Source organism: Balaenoptera borealis (genome assembly GCF_965194805.1).
Source record: "Balaenoptera borealis genome assembly, chromosome: 6".
Classification (NCBI taxonomy): domain Eukaryota; kingdom Metazoa; phylum Chordata; class Mammalia; order Artiodactyla; family Balaenopteridae; genus Balaenoptera; species Balaenoptera borealis.
In genome coordinates, this window is record NC_138863.1 from 118559644 (window position 1) to 118578716 (window position 19073).

The 19073-nt window shown below is 45.4% G+C and overlaps 1 protein-coding gene across 2 annotated transcripts in view; it reads right to left on the minus strand.

Moving 5' to 3' along the window:
* The window catches only part of CCDC93 (CCC complex scaffolding subunit CCDC93), an 85462-nt gene that overhangs the window by 43213 nt on the left and 23176 nt on the right, over positions 1-19073 (minus strand). The window contains exons 7-11 of one of the 2 annotated variants that reach the window (XM_082397890.1): positions 13715-13815; positions 6283-6319; positions 3549-3641; positions 3211-3261; positions 2263-2349 (exon numbers count right to left, since the gene is read on the minus strand). In XM_082397890.1, coding sequence (XP_082254016.1) covers positions 2263-2349; positions 3211-3261; positions 3549-3641; positions 6283-6319; positions 13715-13815 — 369 coding nt within the window. The remainder of the gene's footprint in view (positions 1-2262; positions 2350-3210; positions 3262-3548; positions 3642-6282; positions 6320-13714; positions 13816-19073) is intronic. The other variant, XM_082397891.1, reaches the window with a different exon arrangement.

The window sequence follows — 19073 nt, forward strand, 5'->3', positions numbered from 1 at the left end:
AAAAAAAAAAAGCAGATTGTAAAAGTGCAAATAAAGCCTACCATTAGGTGCATGGCTATAATGTGCCAGGAACTGTTTTAGGCATTTTGTTCACATTTCATTTAATCTTCACAACGCCGTGGCAGGAAAGTTATATTATTCCCATTTTATAGATGAAGATACTAGAGCAAAGAAGTTAAATAAACTGCCCAAGGTCACACAGCTGGGAAGTTGAGGAGACAGACATGAACCAAGATAGGACTCCAATGCTGTGTTTTTAACTACACTGTTCTACCTTTTAGACACACATGATGATTGCAACTAGGTGTTACCATGGTTAACTGGGGACAAACACTGGATTAAATATGCAAATGTGAAATAACTGTGATACGGGAACAGGATTAAAGGCAATTTAATTTTAAAAGCACTCGTCTTTAATGCTATATATTTAATGCAAACAACACAGACAATCAAGCAATGAACTGGTGAACTCCAATTCTCCATGAGAAGTTTTAATTACATACGTCCTTGGAAAAAGACCTGTCCAAAACTACTATTTCACTCTTTTCTGGAAGAACAGAACAGATGTGGAGAATCAAGAATACAGAATGCAGCCATCAGATCACTGTACAAGGGTGAGGTAGGGAACGCTCAGGGGATAGAGACCCAGCAGGAATTGCTGAGCTGACGGGGAAGACAGGTAAGCTTCAAGACTCGCAAGCAAGGACAGGTAAACTAAGGAGGGTCTGCCTACTTGCTTCCCCTCTTATAACCTGAGCTCCTATCTACTTGCAGTGGGCAAGTATGAAGATAAACATCAGAGTCCCCGTAGGAACCGCAGTGAGTGCCCCATCCATTTGTCTTTTTGTAAAAACTGGATTCAGCAAAGCTATGTGGCAACCTAAGGGCAGGTACAGACTCACCCTCTTGCCACTCAGGTGTGTGAGCTGACTGCACACCAAGATAACTTCTTCTTAGGGCAGTGAATTAATCACTCTTTCCACAACTATGTCTTCAAGTCTTTTGATTTTACTGGTACTTTTAGGATGACCTAAATCTTTTTCCGGTCAAATCTCAGATGACACTTTGACAACTGTCACCTTTTCTAGGTGGTAACTTAAAATACAGGATACTCTGGATTCTATGAAAGTTGGATTAGAAAACCCATGTTAAGAAGCATTGATTTGGAGGGTGGGGAAAACAAGAGAACTCCATTCCCCAGACATTCTATGCCATTTTTAAAAAGCTGGTTTATAACATTACATGAATTTATGTGTACAACATTTTATTTCGACTTCTGAAAGTGTGTTCACCAACAAAAGTTGTTTCCATCCGTCACCGTACTGTTGACTCCCTTTACCCATTTCGCCCTCCCTCTGCCTTCCTCCCCTCTGGTAAGCGCTACTCTGTGCCATTTTACTCAGTCTTGCTCAGAAGGCCCCTCACTTGGCGGGAGATGACCACCTGCTGTGTTTACGGCAGATTATAACTACCAGATTACAGGTGGCACCTGTTCCCCAACTACATCATCTGTGCAACTGCTTCAGAAGAATATTGCTCAGAGGGTCAGGGCAGAGCTAATTTGTCGTCAAGCCTTTTGAGACAGGGAAGGCAAAGCTGGATGCTTCAACGGACATCAAAGTTTTAGTGGGGCAGCCACTAAAACGTGGGGAAGGAAGGATGTGAAACAATGCCCTGTAAATCTGATTTTACCGATACTACATTTCAGCCAGACCAGAATCAGTTATGTGCAAAATGATTAATCACTGTCTCCCTGAAATATTCAAGGTCCTGCTGCCTATTCTTAGGATGGAAAAAAATCTAACGCTGAAATATGACTTTCAGGCTTTTGTTCATTCTATACCCTTTTAATAAAGCAGAACACAAAATTTTGCCTTGGGCTTGGCTGACTTATGGGGTTTATCTCCTAAGTGGCAAAGTTTCATCCCTCAGCCCCATCACCAAACTGAGCCCAAGTTATAAGAAGCCTGGTAGAGAAGGAAAGACGCAGGTGCTGTACCTAACACATCCATTTATCAGATGCAATAACTGCTCTGAGGGACAGGTTTTCTCTTTATATTTATAGAAAAACAGGCACTGCAGAAGAAGATGAATTCAGCTAACGGGTAGGCAATTGCGGATGGCTCTGTATGGTACATGTTTTGGACAAACGTGGCTGATGAATTACAACTTGCCTCCCTCACTGCTGGGAGGGGGGAGGGAAGCAGGAGAAGGCCTTGGGGCATTATCTGAGGCAAAGGCTCCAGCTGGGTCCCCACATACCTTCTCTGCATACTCAGACACAATCTGCTTGATCTCGGCAGAGCAGAGGCCCACGATCTGGCCCACGGAGCTAGCGGTCAGACGGCTCTGCAATCACAGTGGGGGGGTGTTCTCAAGGCCGTGCACTGTCTTTCACACCACTGGAAACCCTGAACACTATTAAAGTAAAATAGATAATATTCCCAGGGGAAAAAATAATTTGGCTTTTGCTCATGTGTTCGGAAACACGGAAGGGAGAAAACAAGCTTCAGGGCGAAGGTGAAGTCACCTCCCTCCTCCTGAGTCACTCAGCAGACTGTGTTAGATTCTCCTCGGACCCTGGGTATTCTGGAAAATCATTCCAGGGTTTTTACTGCTGAGGATCACTAAAAAGAGCCTGAAGGGAACTTGGCAGGCATAGGACTCAGAGGAAAAAAGGACAAATGGGAGAGGAAAAGGGATCTCAGAATTCCTGAGCTATCTCTTGACTGCCACAGGCCCCTCCTGCCCTAAAAAGGAATTCTCCTTTCAAGGCACTTGGTTAAACCTTTTACACAGGTCATGAGCTCTGGGAGGAGTGAATACAAATTTAGGACCCTATCATCTACCTAGGTGGTGTAGGAGGGAAACCAGGGCTCCTTTGGCACGGGATGCCACATGCAGTTATGGAGGGGCAGGGCTGAACCACAGCTCTCCTGCAGAGGCCCTGTGATGCCATCCCAGCTGGGACAGCCTGTCTTCACATGGGTCCTTCAAATCTCCCTCCTAGAGGTTCCCATGGACGGCAACACCGTGCATGTATATAAATGGTTTCCAAAAGAAAGATCCCAAGGAAACGGGAAGCAGGGTGCTGAAACGAGAGGGCCCTGAAGGTGGACACTCGGAAGAGGCCCCCTCATAGCAGAGCCGGGGTGGTGCCAAGTCTCCACCTCCACACCACGCCCACCCACAGGACCACGCCTGCCTCACCTCCTCACGTGCCATGGCAGTCATCTTGGTCATCAGGGACTGAATACGCTGCTAAAAGAAGAACGGGGAGAGGTAGCAGTGAGCAGGTCTGACCACACAAGACTTAAGCAGGGTGTCGAAACAGGTCTTCGCAGTGGCATCCAAGGGCTGTTTCAGCCGGTCTCGTTTTACGGTGAGCCTCATGGGAGGTGATGAAAGGAAGCTGAAAAGGGCGTGAAAGGCCAGCCAGCAGCAGCTGCCTGTGGGAGGCAGCTGGCCATCCTGGAAGGCTGCGGATGAAAGCGAGATTTCCCCCACAGACTTAGGCGGAAACCTCAGGGGCTACATGGACCGCTCACCTCCTCAGCAGCCTGAAGCTCGTCTTCCTCGCGGGCGTCGGCTTTCTCTGCAGCTGACAGCCCTGCGGGAAGTGCCATTTTCTTGTCCTCGGCCTGGAAGGGAAGACGGGAACACAGCTGAGCACTGCAGTTGGAGATTCAGTAGAGAAAGGACAGCGCTGCAAAGGAGCATGAGTCTGTGAAAGAAAACACACAGATCTGGACAAGTCACCCAGTCCCCGGGAAAGAAAGCGAGATCCAGAGACCGGGGCTTCCACTACAACCACAGACCGAGCAGCTGCAGCCTCGGGTCTCGCCCAGTGCCCGCCTCCATTTCTGAACTGCTCGCCGACGCAATTCCTATCGGGTCATACACCTTTGCCAGACTTACCCTTACACTTTGCTTGGGTCTTCCCCTACTTTAATTCCTGCCAGGAGCAGATCACTGCCTTAAGATCACTGCCTGCTTTTCAGCAGAGACCCATTAGTGGGATATGAAAGTAATTTAGCAGGTACGATTGGCATCTAAATAAAACTAAATAAAAATAACAGAACACAACACATCCAAGTGCACTACAGGTAGTAAAGGGTTATATACCGCTTTGTGAAACTTTTCTTTTTGGGTTTGTATCTGCAGGTGTGTGCAGTGTGTGTGTGTGTGTACTGAACCATGATGAAAAACAGAATTCTTACTGCCAAGAGTGGTCAGCAAAGTTTGAAAACCACTGGTCTGAAGGATAAGACTCTAAACTGCTTGCCCTGGTGCTCAAGCTCCAGGCTGTGGACGCAGCTCAAGCTCTAAATGTACCGCACCACACTCAGAACACCTGGAGTAACGGCTGCTTCCCAAACCTGGGCTGCAAGTCTAGGGTTCTTGGTTTTAGCTCCATCTTTGCCATTCACCAGCTGGCAACCTCAGGCTTGCCTTCTCTGGATACTGGGGTCTTCTAGGGTTGAACGAGAGGACTGCCCTCAGACACCCTTCTGGGACCATCCCAGTTCTGAGATGCATTTCTATAACAAGCCTATGACTGACCCTGGGGCATGACCTGAGCGCCTGCATATATCTACAGGGGATAAGACTTCCAGTTCAAATGTGCCATCTTACATGAGAATGATAAGGCAAGGCCAATGTGAATAATATTTCATGGGTGTCTCATGATTTTTCCAATCATAACCAAATTGCCTTATTTCAGAATATAGTCATATACATAGACATTTTTTTCAGACTTAAAATTACATATTACACATACACATCAAATTCTTATACACTAGATGCCACGTGACACTCAAAACCGGAAAAAAAACCTTGCTTTGGAGGAAATGGCTGTTTGGTTGAGTGAAAACACAAATGTGAAAGAAATAATAAGAAAACCAAAAAAGAAGATGTCATAATGAATGCATAAATGATTGTTAATGATAATAATAATGATGATAGTTAATGCTTAGTAGATGTGCACTATGGGTTGGATTATTCTACATCCTTTATATTTTAATCTTCACAACAATGCTGTGAGGTAGTGCAGTTTCTGCCATTTTACAGATGCTGTGAACTAAGGCACAACAAAGTATACTGACCAAAGTCACACAGTGAAGGGGAGGAGCTAGGATTTGAAACCAGCCAGTCTGGTTTTAGAACATATGCTCCAAGTCACCGTCAGTGCCCTCCACGGACCGAGACAATGACCACAGAAAGCAGAGGGAGCCCGGGGTCAGGGAAGGCTTCCCGGAAGGACTGAGGAATGGGGGATCTGGACAGAGGAGGCGTGGCAGGAGAACAGCAGGGGGAGTGGTGTCTCATTCAAGAAAATCTGGGGCTCAGGAGGGAAATGAGGAAAGAGGTTTTACTAGATCTCAAGCTGTGGACTCTACTTTTTAAGAGGCCACTGGCCACTTTAGTTAGCATGTCATTATTGAAAAGGCAGTGGATAAGAGCACAGGCTTTGATGTCACACAGATCTGGGTTCAGATTCTTATTATGGCACGTTAGGAGCTGTGTGATCTTAGACCAATCACTGAGCCTCTCTGAACCTCAGCTTTCTGCCCTGAAAAACAGAAATAAGTATCTTCCTCATAGGGTTGTTCAGAGGAATAAGTGAAAAAATACACGTAGAGCCCTGAACAAAGGGCCTGAACACAGGAACGGTTTGGCACTGTAAGATTTATATGCCTGCCCTGCTGCTGACAATTAAGAATCATGAATGAATACTGATACATACAAAAAAAAATACATGAATGAAGAGAAATCCTTGAGGCTCTTTCATGAACTTATAAAACCCCATCTTGACTTTCCGTTTCTTCCACACCAGGCTGTCTTAGTACAGGGCCAGCCTGTAACACATGCTGTGCTCTCTCTCACCGCCAGCAGCCTGTTCACACCTGTGTCGGGCCTCTCTCATCAGATGAGGAGCGCTCAGGGCTCTGGGACTGGACTTCACCTCTACAGTTGTCGAGTTACTGCAGGCCATCTGTCTGACCCTGGTGTCATGACTTCCAATCACCCTTCACTTCCAGCCCCGCGATGAGGCGCTGCCTCAGCTCCCCGGCCTGCAGGAGCAACAGACCGGGGATGCCACGAGGCAGATTCAGGGGCCACAGGCAGGCAGCTGGCACGTCCCCGCTGCCCGGGGTTGCCCAGGGACCAGAGCCCTGCTGTCCCACCCCTGCCGGGAGCCTGTCCGTGTCAGACAGAGGCAAAGGGGAGGAGCGCTTGCGTCTCTCAAACATTCTCTCCCATTAGCCAAGCTTTTCTTACCTTCTCTGCTTTGCTCTGGCGGCTAAATCCATACCTCCTGCAAGCCACAAAAGAGGGGAGTTCAATTACTATTAAAAAAATAAGTTTGATCACATGCATTTTAGTTGGATTTTTATATGAAAAGCACCAAAGAGAATTTAGGCTATTTGGTGACTGGAGAACATGTTTCAAGTGCCTAAACCAAAAACATATTCCACTGTTTTCGAATAAAGGGCCCGCCATTCTATTTGCCATATAAATACTATAAATGGGAGCTCTTCCTGCAGAGTGCAACGTTCTCTTTAAGTGCGATTATTACTCTTTGAATCGGGAACTGGATTTCAGATCCACGGTTTAAGCTAAAAGCCTTAAAAATATCTGTATGATATGTGAATGTGTTTGCTCAAGCTAAACGTGCTCTCTAATGACTACTTTCATAACCTCATGTCCAGCCCATTTTTTATTCTCAAACACAATCCAAGCATGACGCCAATAATGTTGTGTGCTCACTTTACGCAAGCTTAAATTCAAAGACGCTCACAAATGCACTTTAGTTTAAATTAGCTTTTCAGGTTCTAATTAATATCTATTTTTTAAAGCAATGCAAAAACCATTCGACCTAGAACAAAACACCCAAACTCACTTACCTTTAAATAGTTTTTAAGGAAATAAAATCACATGCAACCATTTAAGAAAAACAAATTAAGGGCTCCTGCTCTGCCCTCACTCACACCGCACCCTGCTTGCTGGGTCATGTGCTGGCCTCTGAACTGGTCTCGGGCCTCCACGCCCCCTCTTCCTTCCCCATCCCTTATTCAACCTCCCGCTGGCCTGGTCCACATCTGTCACTGGCAGGGAACACATGCCCTTGTGGGCACTGTCACTAGGGCCTCCCTTCCACGGCCCCGCCTAACAACCGCTGAGCCTCACCGCCAGCAGGTCACCTTCCCCACTCCTGGGCATCGGCCCCTGAGCGGAGCTCTGCACACACTGTGCTATTCTCCTGGCTCCTCCTACTTTCCTATTCACTCCGCACACCTCAGCTCTAAAGCCACCTCTTCTCTGAAGCATTCCCAGACTTTGCTTTGGATGGTTTTAGTCATTTCCAAAAGTCAGTTCCACTTTCAATCTGAAAATCTCAATCTGGGACCAGTGCTTTGCCTGCCATGTGATGAGCACGAAGGGAAACACACACTTGGGCACAGGATTTCTTAGAACTTTGCTGACAAATCACAGGCTTAGTTTACAGTTGAGTCTGGTATACAAGGTGGGTTGGGAAGTAGAAAAGTCAGGACAATGGGTTTAGCTAGAGTCTTCACTCTGGTGCCAGCAAACTGTGTTACATGGGGGAAATTGCTTCACCTCTCTGAGCTTTGTACCACTGATATGGGATTGCAAACATGATCCCAAGCCCTGTTTAAACAGCGTCCATAGGATTTCTATAAATTACCACTGACGGTACGGGAGGGCCGGAAGGAGATACAAACTACAGGCTGGGTAGTTTGGGTTGGAAACTTGTCAATTGCTCAAACACTCTGCCCTGGCTGATCCATCCCTGTGCCTGTACGTGTTCCCCCTACTTCCTGGACAGAAATCATGTCCAACTCCCTGTTTGCCTGTCTGCATCCTTCTCCAAGAAAATGGAGAAATCAAGAAGCCAAAAGTATCACCAGACCTTGCAATAGGTTGTCTTATAACTGGAGAGACCAAAAGTCACTGCTGGTTACACTGTGTCCATCCTCTAGGCACAGATCTACAGGTCCAAAGTGCAGCAGACCAAAGTTATGTTTTGAGTATCCACCCAAATCCTGTACAGGACCTTATGGCAGATTCTGTGAACTGGCTTAGTCAACATCTAGCATCTTTCTATACTGTGGAGGCAGGAGAAAAAAACAACTCTATTTTCCACACTCTCTTGCACCTGGGGTTCTGAATACCACTTAGGTTCCATCAGTGAGATGCATTTGCTGGAGTTTTCAACGTGTAGCAGTTAGAGAAGGAGACAGCAAAAGCACAAAGGATCTACTGCACTGGTGCGGATCACAGTAGAAGTAACCTGGTCCTGGGGCCAGAAGCTGTCACGGTGGTTTTCTGATTTTGGCAAAGTGGGTGGTTTCTTTGTCAGCAGCTGCAGTACCAGCTTCCCAACTCCACAGGCTGTTCACTAGCTTCCTGATGATGGAGGCAGAAGCAGAATCCTAGGCAGCCCAGATCTAATGTGACACTTGGGAAGTGACCGTGCTCAGCCTACGTCACATCTCTTAACTCCTCCCATCCAACCCCTGCAATCAATCCTTTCTGCTGAAACTAGTGGGAAGGTTTTGTGTCCTGAACCAGGGAGCGCCGACCAACAGAGGGTCTCTCTGAGGTTTCCCACTCCTAGAAGTGTCCTTGCACCCTGGGTATTCTTTTGTTTCCCAGGCCTTCAGTCTGTGGAGACCTTCAGGGCAGAAGACATACCCTCAGGCAGACGGGCCTTATCTAAGGCCCAGGAACTTTACAGATTTTCCAAATAAAGCAGTAAACAGCTAAATCTGAGTAATTCAATTCCCAGGTCCCAGCTACTTCTCCTTAAAGACAGAGGCTCTGGGAAGACTTTTCTGACCACCCAAAACTAGGTCAGGCCCACACAGATATGCACTTCTGTGTTGATACCCATGGGGTACAATAATTATGTGTTATGTGCAATCTGTCTGTTGAGCCCTGGAGGGGAGGAAATTTGCTTCATTCACTTTTTTTTCTTTACATTTTTTAAGTTGAGGTATAATTCATATAACATAAAATTCACCATTTTAAAATGTATACTTCAGTAGTTTTTAGTGTATTCACGATTTTGTGCAACCACCACTACTGTCTAATTCTAGAATAGTTCCATCACCCAAAGAGCTCCACACCTAATACACATAAATAGCAGTTAGTCCAATTTTCCCCTATCCCCTTCCCCTGGCAACCACTAATCTACTTTGTCTCTGTGGATTTGCCTATTCTGAACATTTCATATAAATGGAATCATACAACACGTGGCCTTTTGTGCCTGGATTCTTTCACTTAGCATGCTTTCAAAGTTCATCAATACTATAGCATGAATCAGTACTTAATGCCTTTTCATGACTAAATAGTATCCCATTGTATGAAAAAAACACATTTTGTCTGTCCATTCAGCAGCTGATGGACATCTGGTTTGTTTCCACTTTTTGGTGACTGTGAATAGTGCTGCTATGAATATTCACTTTTGTATCCCCAGCGTCTAGTGCAGTGCCTGGCACATAGTAGGTAGTTGATGAACGTTTGCTGAATGAAGAGTCCCGCTGACTCTTCTAAAGGTTTCCTTCTCCATGTGACATAGTGGCAACGCTTCCATGACACAAAAGAGCTGTCCTCAGCTGCCTAACAACGCCTGCCTCATTTGCTCACTGGTCCCACATCTCTGGGAGACTCTTCCGTGCTGTTTGAGTTTCACCAGGAGAACATGATACCCTTTTGCCACCTATCATCCTCACAAAAAGCAGGGAGACGCTTCATCTTATTTCTACTACAAACACTTTTACTTCTCTTTCATTCTTCCTAGAGCATCCTTTCATGCTCTATCCTACAACCTACCTTTCCTCTTGCCCTGTCAGCTGGGCCCTTTCCTCTCAAGCGCCAGCCTGATATGCAGTGCCACATGCTTCAGTGTGCTCCTGGATTTCCCGTTGTTAGCTCTGACCCGCCAACCTGGCTGACGTCTACACCGTCAACACCAACAGAGCTCCAGCCCTCTCACCACCCAGTCACTTCCTCACACTCCAGACCCAGGACTTGGTCTTTATCATCAAGGATGTACATCTTCTAGAACTTTAAATTAGTGTTCACATACCCAAGTTATTCTGGACATACTTAAACATATTCCAATAACTAAAGCATGTATTAAAAAAATTTAAATTTAACTTAATTATTAAAATTCTGTTCCTGAGCCATACTGGTCACATTGTAAGTGCTCAACAGTCGCATGTGGCTACTGGCTACCATACTGCACATCACAGTTCTAGAAAACAAACTACCTTTCTGCCCTAGGGCAAAGTAAGACAGATATCAAATCATCTGGAATCCAGAACAAATCAGGGGCATAAAAAAGCCCTAAATACTAAGGACTGTGGATTCTGTTCTTTGTTCATTCAACAAGCATTTACTAAATACCTCTATGAGCATGTCATGGGCCTTCAGAGGGGACACAGGTTGGGAGAGACATGTCATATGCACTTAAAATGCATCTCCCCACAGTGACAGTTTCATAGTGTGGTTAGTTGTTTAAGTTAGCTCCTAAAAGTTGACTGGACCCATAATATAATTGAAATACTATAAAGATACAATTGTGTTTAAGTCTAAAATCGAAACTATGAGTCTTGTTTTTCCAACAACATAACATTTAAACAAATATACCCAACATGTTTTTAACAAGACACACAGTCCATAAGGTCCTCAGCATAGTTGGCCAGGCTCAAAGTCTAGCCTTATTTGAGCAACTGAAAGCCAAAAAAGGGAGAAGAAACTGGGATGCTGGCCTCAAAGCCAGATGCTCTGTGGGCTTAGGCTGATGACTGACCTCTAACCCCAAAGAAGAAACACTGTTTTCTGACCTTCTTATTCTAGGAGTCAAAGTATTTTCCCTCTTGTCAAGAGGTGAGATGAAGAGGAAAACACGGACAACAGATGAGGGATTAGGATTCCCAGGTGGGGATGAGCAATTAAGGGACGCCCCAACAGTGAGGGGGAGGCAGGAGGAGTGGAGTGAGTCCCAGAGGCAGCAGGGGCCCAGCCCTGCCTGATTAGGAAGGAAAGCGAAGAGGGTGAGGCTTCTCACAAAGGGGCTGGAGGGAGGGCTAGAGCTGGGGGTAATGAGAACACAGGGACGAGGAGAACTGAAAGGAGAGGCTGAGGTTAGGCTCCTCATCTGAACCTAAAGGTCACATTTAAGGGCATTTGAGAACTGAAAACTGCCGCTGCTCAGGATGATGGTGATGAAGATGATGGTGGTGATGGTGACGGTGATGAAGATGAAGATGATGGTGATGATGATGATGATGAAGATGGTGATGGTGATGAAGATGGTGATGGTGATGAAGATGATGGTGGTGATAGTGATGGTGACGGTGATGAAGATGAAGATGATGGTGATGATGATGATGGTGGTGATGGTGATGGTGATGATGGTGATGATGATGATGGTGGTGATGGTGATGGTGATGATGGTGGTGATGATGATGGTGGTAGTGATGGTGATGATGGTGGTGTTGGTGGTGGTGGTGACAGCACCTAACAGTTGACATTTACTGTTTTCTACATGAGACAAACTGTTCAAAGTCCTTCATAAAGACATTGTTATGTAATCCTCATCGAATGGGAGAGATCTCAAGCAGTGGAGAGTATTGACTTAAAACCCTAAGGGAAGAGTAAGAGAGACAGAAAGGAGGGGAGCAGCCTTCCCAAGGAAGGGGAATAAAAGAACACTTCTTGGGGCTATAAGTTTTATCCCATTTGCTCTGTCAGTTGTAATAACCACTCTCTGGTTGTTCAGTCTCAGATCAAACAACCAAGGCTGGGCCTGTCTTCCTAAAATCAAGAACCAAACTCTCACCAGAGGCTCAAACAACATTTGTAGATAATAACGATGACATGTTTTTGGAGTCCAGCAAACCTGAGTTCAAGTCCCAGTTTGAGGCTCTTACTAGTTCTTAAGAGTTAGCACAGTTGACCTTGGGCAGGTTATTTTTTAACCTTTCTGAATGCTGTCTTCATCATTCTCAAAAAGGGGAATGAGCTGAATAAACCATCAGAATTCTCCACCTTCACAAACTCACCCTCTCCTTACCAGAAAAGCTTAAAAAAAAAAAAATGGCAAAATAACCCCATCTCCTAAAAAACAAGCAAAAAAAGCCTTCATCAAACACCCACCCCAGGCTCAGAAATCAGGAGTCAGCATGATCCCACCAATAAGAGCTAAGGCTAGTTCTGAGACACGTACTGGACATTGGAAAAAATGGAGGTATGAACAATACAAACTACCAAAAACCACACTTCCCTAAGTCTTCTCTGGCTCTGGAACATGTGACACTCCCAGAGGCTGCCTCTCCAGCTCTGGCTCGCCCGGACCAGCGCAGTCTCGTGTGCCCGCCTGCAGCTGAGGGGTGGCGAGAGAGCCCCCCTCACAGTGTCCAAGGCGTGCAACTCGTCCAGTGGCACGGGACCTGACACCCGAAGGGCCCCGCATGTGGCTGTTGCCGCTGTCGTGAAATCCTTAATGATTAACCATTATTCATGATTCTCAGGGGCCTAAGGTGCCCTGCATCTTCATTTTACACTGATTGGGCCCTGCAAGTTATGTCGCTGGTCTGGAGGTGCCCGACTCAGAAGCAGCTCAATTCGCAGCAACAGCTGGTGAGCTGTGGGGCAGCCCTCACGCTCAGGTCGGGGCCAGAACTAACAACTTCCTTTGAATGAAACGGACTAGCTTTCATTCTCAGGAAGAAAGGATCTGAGCCCACATTACTCTCTCAAAAACAAACAAACGAACAAACAAAAAGTGGCAACTGCAATTCCATCTGAGAGATGGAAGAAGTGAGGCAATTAAGCCTTAATTTCCTTCTGGTTGTCTCCAGTACCCTGGAGGGAGAAGCCATCAGATGCTCACTTGGAGATGCTGGTGGCAGCGCTGTTACTTCCAGCCCCCCAGTGAGGGCTGGGTTATGAGCAGGGCAGCACATAGCAATCACTCGGAGCAGAGGGGAAGGAAGAACAGGCGACATACTCACATCAAGGAATCAGTGACCCTGAGTACAAAATTCAGGACACAAAGGAAGATTAATACCCAGAGTCAAGCAAAAAATTCAACGAGGAGAAGCATTTCCGTGTGTGTGTGTGTGTGTGTGTGTGTGTGTGTGTGTGTGTGTGTGTAACTGAAAACTGAGGCTATAAGAACTGTATTTTTAAAAATTAGAGATGTTTTTAAGAAGTGACAAAACTACTTCTAAATTCTTCATTTTCCCGGTCAGGACAATTCTTCACAGGAAACCAAAACTATTAGACTCTGACACAAAGTAAAACTGCTGTAACTGCTTTCAATTCTTAGTTTACCTGAAGATGTTAACAAGTGGCAGGGGCGTGAAGGGCAGGCCACCTGAGCCTCTGCGAATGCCCCACACTTCCCAGCTCCCTGAGCAGGGCGGAGCCGGGGATGGGGGCTTGGTGAGGAACTTTGAAGATCAGGTCTCTACCGCCATCAGAGAAGCTACCCACAGAAACTGAGCTAATTCAACACCAGGGAGAAAAGCCCCCGGTGCTGGCAATCGCAGGCTCAAACCCGTGAACTCAGTCAGGTGAAAACCAACCAAGTTCATCCCAATGAAGCCATTTAAATTAGCTTTTCCTTTCAATGGTTTTACCAAACAGACACTTCGGACGGGGCCGCCTTTGTTACCTGCCATATTCCAAAAGCGTAGTGTGGATCCGTGATTCTTCATCCAGCAGCTCCTCGGCTGCCCGCTGGCGTTTGTACTTCCGACGGGGCTTGTAAGCATCCTAAGAGGTGGATGAGGCAGAGAGTTACTAAGCGTGAGGAGGCTGGTCCAGCCTGTCAGGGGCGGGAGTCCTTTCCCATGGCAGTGGGTATACAGCTCCCCTTCCGGAGGACAGCCGGCACGTGGCGACTGCCTTCAAGGAATCTGCCCCTTTGATCTTTATGCTGTAGCAAATATCTCCACCCAATCTATGGCTTGTCAACTTTGTTTAATCTTGTTGGTTTTTTTGTCCTAGGACATTTTTTTTTTTTTAAACTTTTTGGGTTTATTTATTTTATTTATTTATTTATTTATGGCTGTGTTGGGTCTTCGTTTCTGTGCGGGGGCTTTCTCTAGTTGTGGCAAGTGGGGGCCACTCTTCATCGCGGTGCGCGGGCCTCTCATTATCGTGGCCTCTCTTGTTGCGGAGCACAGGCTCCAGACGCGCAGGCTCAGTAACTGTGGCTCACGGGCCTAGTTGCTCCGCGGCATGTGGGATCTTCCCAGACCAGGGCTCGAACCCGCGTCCCCTGCATTGGCAGGCAGATTCTCAACCACTGCGCCACCAGGGAAGCCCTGTCCTACGACATTTTAATATTTCATGCAATCAAACTTATCAATCATCTTACTTCCTAACCCAGGGATTGTAAAAAAAAAAAGCTCTTGTATGCTATTTTTATAGATTATATTTAGCCTTTCAATCTATTCAGAATTTTTTTGGGGGTCTAGTGAAAGGTAGGTATCTATAGATATATGTTTTTCTCTGAATGGAAAATTAAGAATCCCAACATCACCAATTTAATAGTCTATCCTTTCCTTGATTTAAAATGACAACTATATACATATATATAAAACATGTACCAATATTATCCTCTTCAATTCCTCTTGCTTTATGAGTCTTTATCCTGTCTCCACTGTTCTTTTTCAAATTTCCTGGCTATTCTTACACATTTTCTCTTCCAAATGAATTCTAGCATCAGCTTGTCAAGTTCATTATGAAAAACTGTTGAGCTTTGACTAGAATCACACCAAATTTATACATTACTTTGGGAAGAACTGACATCTCTATAATACTGAATCTTGCCTTGAAAAGCAAGATTTATCTTTCTATTCAAATCTTTTTTATTCCTTAATAAAATTTTCCAGAAAAAAATACAAATTTTCCGGTCACTACATATCCAGACCTTTCTACCACCCAGAGGCATAAACCGTGCAACAATCACAGATATACATGTTAACCTAGAATGTTTAAAAAAAAAAATTCTCTCATGGCATAGAAATCTCCATTTATTGAACTCCAATACCAGAAAAGGAAAGTAAATACAAACCCTTCAGAGACATATATCTCTTTACAAACGTGTTTTGAGGTTTATCCTTAAAAAACTTATAAGAACACAAAACACACTTTAAACTTTCAGTGACTTTTTTAGAGTATTATTTAGTTATAAATGTAGAAACACAGACCTCTTTTGTGTAGGACACATTCTGAAACTGCATATATATATATTTCCTAAACAAAGTACACGGCACGTAGTAGGTGCTCAATTAATGTAGGTCTTCAACCCCAGATGACCTGGTTTGCCATTCTACCCCAAATGAATGTCCTTCTTGACTGCCAAACTGGCATCAAACAAAACCTTAATAATATTTGCTCAGGGCTCCGGGTGCAAACAGGCAGCTGTTTGTGCAAGGTATTCCAGTTTGTCCCTGGATCTTTTCTTCTCCACTAGCGGAGTTCACCACACCTAATCTCTACCTGGACATCACCAGGACAAGCACACTATCAGGTTTCTGCAGACAGTGGTATTTTTATGCTAATTAGAATTGTTCCCCTCTTGATAATTCTTGTTAATTTTATTATTATCTCGTTTTTTGTGATGAAAAGTTTCAAACATACAGAAAAACATCCTTTCTGTCACATATATAATCTCAACAATTTTGTGGAAAAGGAATGAAACAGGTGCTGGGATGACCCTGGAGGGCTGTTCTCGTAACTCACTGCCGCAAATACTCCTAGGTTGCTGCTGGTGCCTACATGAATAGGAAGCTACAAATAACACAAAACAGATTTATGGGGAAATGAAAAACATAATAGACCCATATGACGTCAGTTACTGTGTACGATTTAATTTCCACAGAGCTCTACCATTACAGCGGCACTATAATGATTGAGCTTAACTGCTACTTTCCTTAGTTACCATTCATAGAGTCAACAACCCCAGACAGGAAACTGGAGTCTGAAGAAGGACTGACTCCAAAACAATAGCATACTGAAACCGACAGCCACAAGGGCCTTTTATTCTGCCAAACAATGACAAATGCTGGCCTTTGTGTAATTATCCTTATACTTTAAAGCACATCACATACATCTCACCTTTTACATTTTATAACCACACCATGAGGCAGGAGCAGGGCAGATGCCATTACCGCCACCTTGCTACTAAAGAAGCAGCGATTAAATAATTCGCCTCTCAGTTACGGTGGGCAACCCCTTCAGGAAATACCCAGCGGGCAGCAAGACAGCCACGAGCAGCCACTGCCCTCCAGAGCTCCAGGGGGCCGGACCACACCCAACTCAGCAGGAAGCACATCTCATTCTCCCAGGGCTCACCTGGCAGCCCAAACCCAAACCCTACTCTCACGGACACACTCCGCCCACCAGCCCCTGAACAAATGCTGCCTTCCACCCAGAGGGGCTCCGCTGATGTTCCCATCAGCGAGTGCGGGGCCCTGAAACACCCCATAAGAGAGTCATTATAACTGAGACAAATCAGGTTGTTTTCTTCATTCTCAAATGAATAAAACAACCACCACCACCGCAAAAATGAAGCCCTGGGAACTGAGTGAGGGAATGCTGAGAGACGGATGGCAATCATGTCTATGGGTAGGAAAGTTAGCTGGGGAGGTAGGGTTTTCTCCAGACGCCCCTAAACTTTGTTCTTCCTCTATTCTCTTTTACACGAGCTCCGCCATGCAGGCCTGTCTTCTGTTCTTTGAGGTCTGGCACAAGTCCCACCTCAGGTCCCCTTGGGTTTGTACCAAACGGTGTAACTCGGTGGGTAAGAATGAGGTCACTGCTTTGTATACACGAGCCAAGATGGCTTCTGTATGTTGACTCCTAGGTTTACTTCTTCACAGCAGGCTGAGACCCACAGCTCAAAACCCTCCAGCGCCAACCTCAAACTTTTCACAGACCCAGCTGTTTAAAAGATGGCCCCACTAAGCGGAGTTTAGCGGCTTACAGCCTGTCCACGTTGCATGCTCTGCAAAACTGCACCTGACATTTGCCAACCACAGACAGGATAAGCCCCGTAGCTATAAAGACCCCAGGCTGCAGCTGCCCTTCGGATTTCTCTAACCTGCCCCGGCCGAGGCTCCCTCGTTTCCTTGCGTCCCCTTCTGAGTGGCGGCCCCGGCGCCTAGGCCTCGGGATGGTCTGGGCACTGAGAGCCTCTCCACCCTTCAGGCAAACCTGTCAAAGCACCGCCCAGAGACCCTGTGTGTGCTACTGCTAAGCCCCCGTCACATCTCTTCCCTTGATGAGGCCCGAAATCCCCTGAATCCCTTACAGCTGCAATGCTCCTGCTTTCACCTCATACCCTAGAACGCGGTCTGGCACACAGTGAGTGCTCAATTACTATTACGGAATGAATATATGGAGGCAGACAGACAGGGTTTTAACCCGTGCCCCATTACTACCTCTCTGATTTGGGGCAAATTACTTTAACCTCTGAGGTTTTCCATCTGTAAAATAGGTATATGGAGAGAGTCGTAAGGATTAGTCAATCTATCTAACATTATCTGATACACATTAAGGGCTAAGATATACATACATGTGTATATTTGCTATTATTGATAAAATGTACTAATATATATATATATATATATATTTTTTTTTTAATTTATTTATTTTTTTATTTTTGGCTCTGTTGGGTCTTCGTTGTTGCACTCCGGCTTTCTCTAGTTGTGGTGAGCGGGGGCTATTCTTCGTTGCAGTGCACAGTCTTCTCATTGCGGTGGCTTCTCTTGTTGCGGAGCACGGGCTCTAGGCACACGGGCTTCAGTAGTTGTGGCACGCAGGCTCAGTAGTTGTGGCTCGCGGGCTCTAGAGCACAGGCTCAGTATTTGTGGCACACGGGCTTAGCTGCTCCGCAGCATGTGGGATCTTCCTGGACCAGGGCTCGAACCCGTGTCCCCTGCACTGGCAGGTGGACTCCTAACCACTGTGCCACCAGGGAAGTCCCTAATATATATTTTTTTACTTATGTTGCCACGTTTACATTTCATGTCCTGGATAGAAAGGCCCTCCTCACAGCGTTTCGTATGGAAGAACACAGTGGAGTCGTAGTTTTAAATGACCTGGTCTCTTAGGGGACCCATAAGAAGTCTTTTTTTTTCCCTCTGTCCCCTCTGTTCTCATACAAAATTCTAAACATTACCAAGAAATGCTCAACAAATAGTAAGCAAATGTATCTTTGGGGGCTTTGGGTAAAATTTCACAGCTACTCTTTACTCAAGGTTGAGAGGGAGTAAAAGACCTCACTGCACAGGTCAGATACTTCATGAATATGGAAGGCTGACAGTTCAGAAAAGGAGGAAGTAGGCTGTACAACAGCACATTAGGTGAGACAAGTGAGCGATTATGATTATGATGCGAAAGTGGAAGGGTAAGGGGAGGCCTGTCCTGGGCAATAGTTTCATTTTCTTATGTCCTTTGAAAATACCACCTCCCATCAAGCAGGCCTTCTACAAAGCGGCCACCTATGCCATGAAAAGGAGATATGGAGAAGTCAAGAAAAGAACACATTTCAAAGGAGAAGCAGAAGTACTGGGAATAATCCCCAGGACGAAGAAAAATGAGGCCAAGACAAAAAGAGAGAACACTGGAAGGTGATGAGCTCAGAAGTTAAAAGTTCACACAACAGCCTTTCTGCCAGGCAATCTGGCAAGAGGTACTAACAGATTGAGGCATAACCTCTGAACCAACTCCACTTCATGGAATGCAACCCAAGTAAATAATTAAAGATAAAAGAAAAAATTTAGCTATGGGGATGTCCTACATAATAGCCAAAACAAAACAAAACCAAAAAAACCCCAAAAAACAAACTAAGCTAGTTAAATGAGTACCACACAATGCATAATGTACAGCCACTAAACATGCTATGGAGCTATATTTATGGGCATGGAAATATATCCTTGATTATACTGTTGAGCAAAATAACCACACAACAGAACAGAATATGTAGTATCATGTCATTTTTTGTGATCTCTAATTTTCTA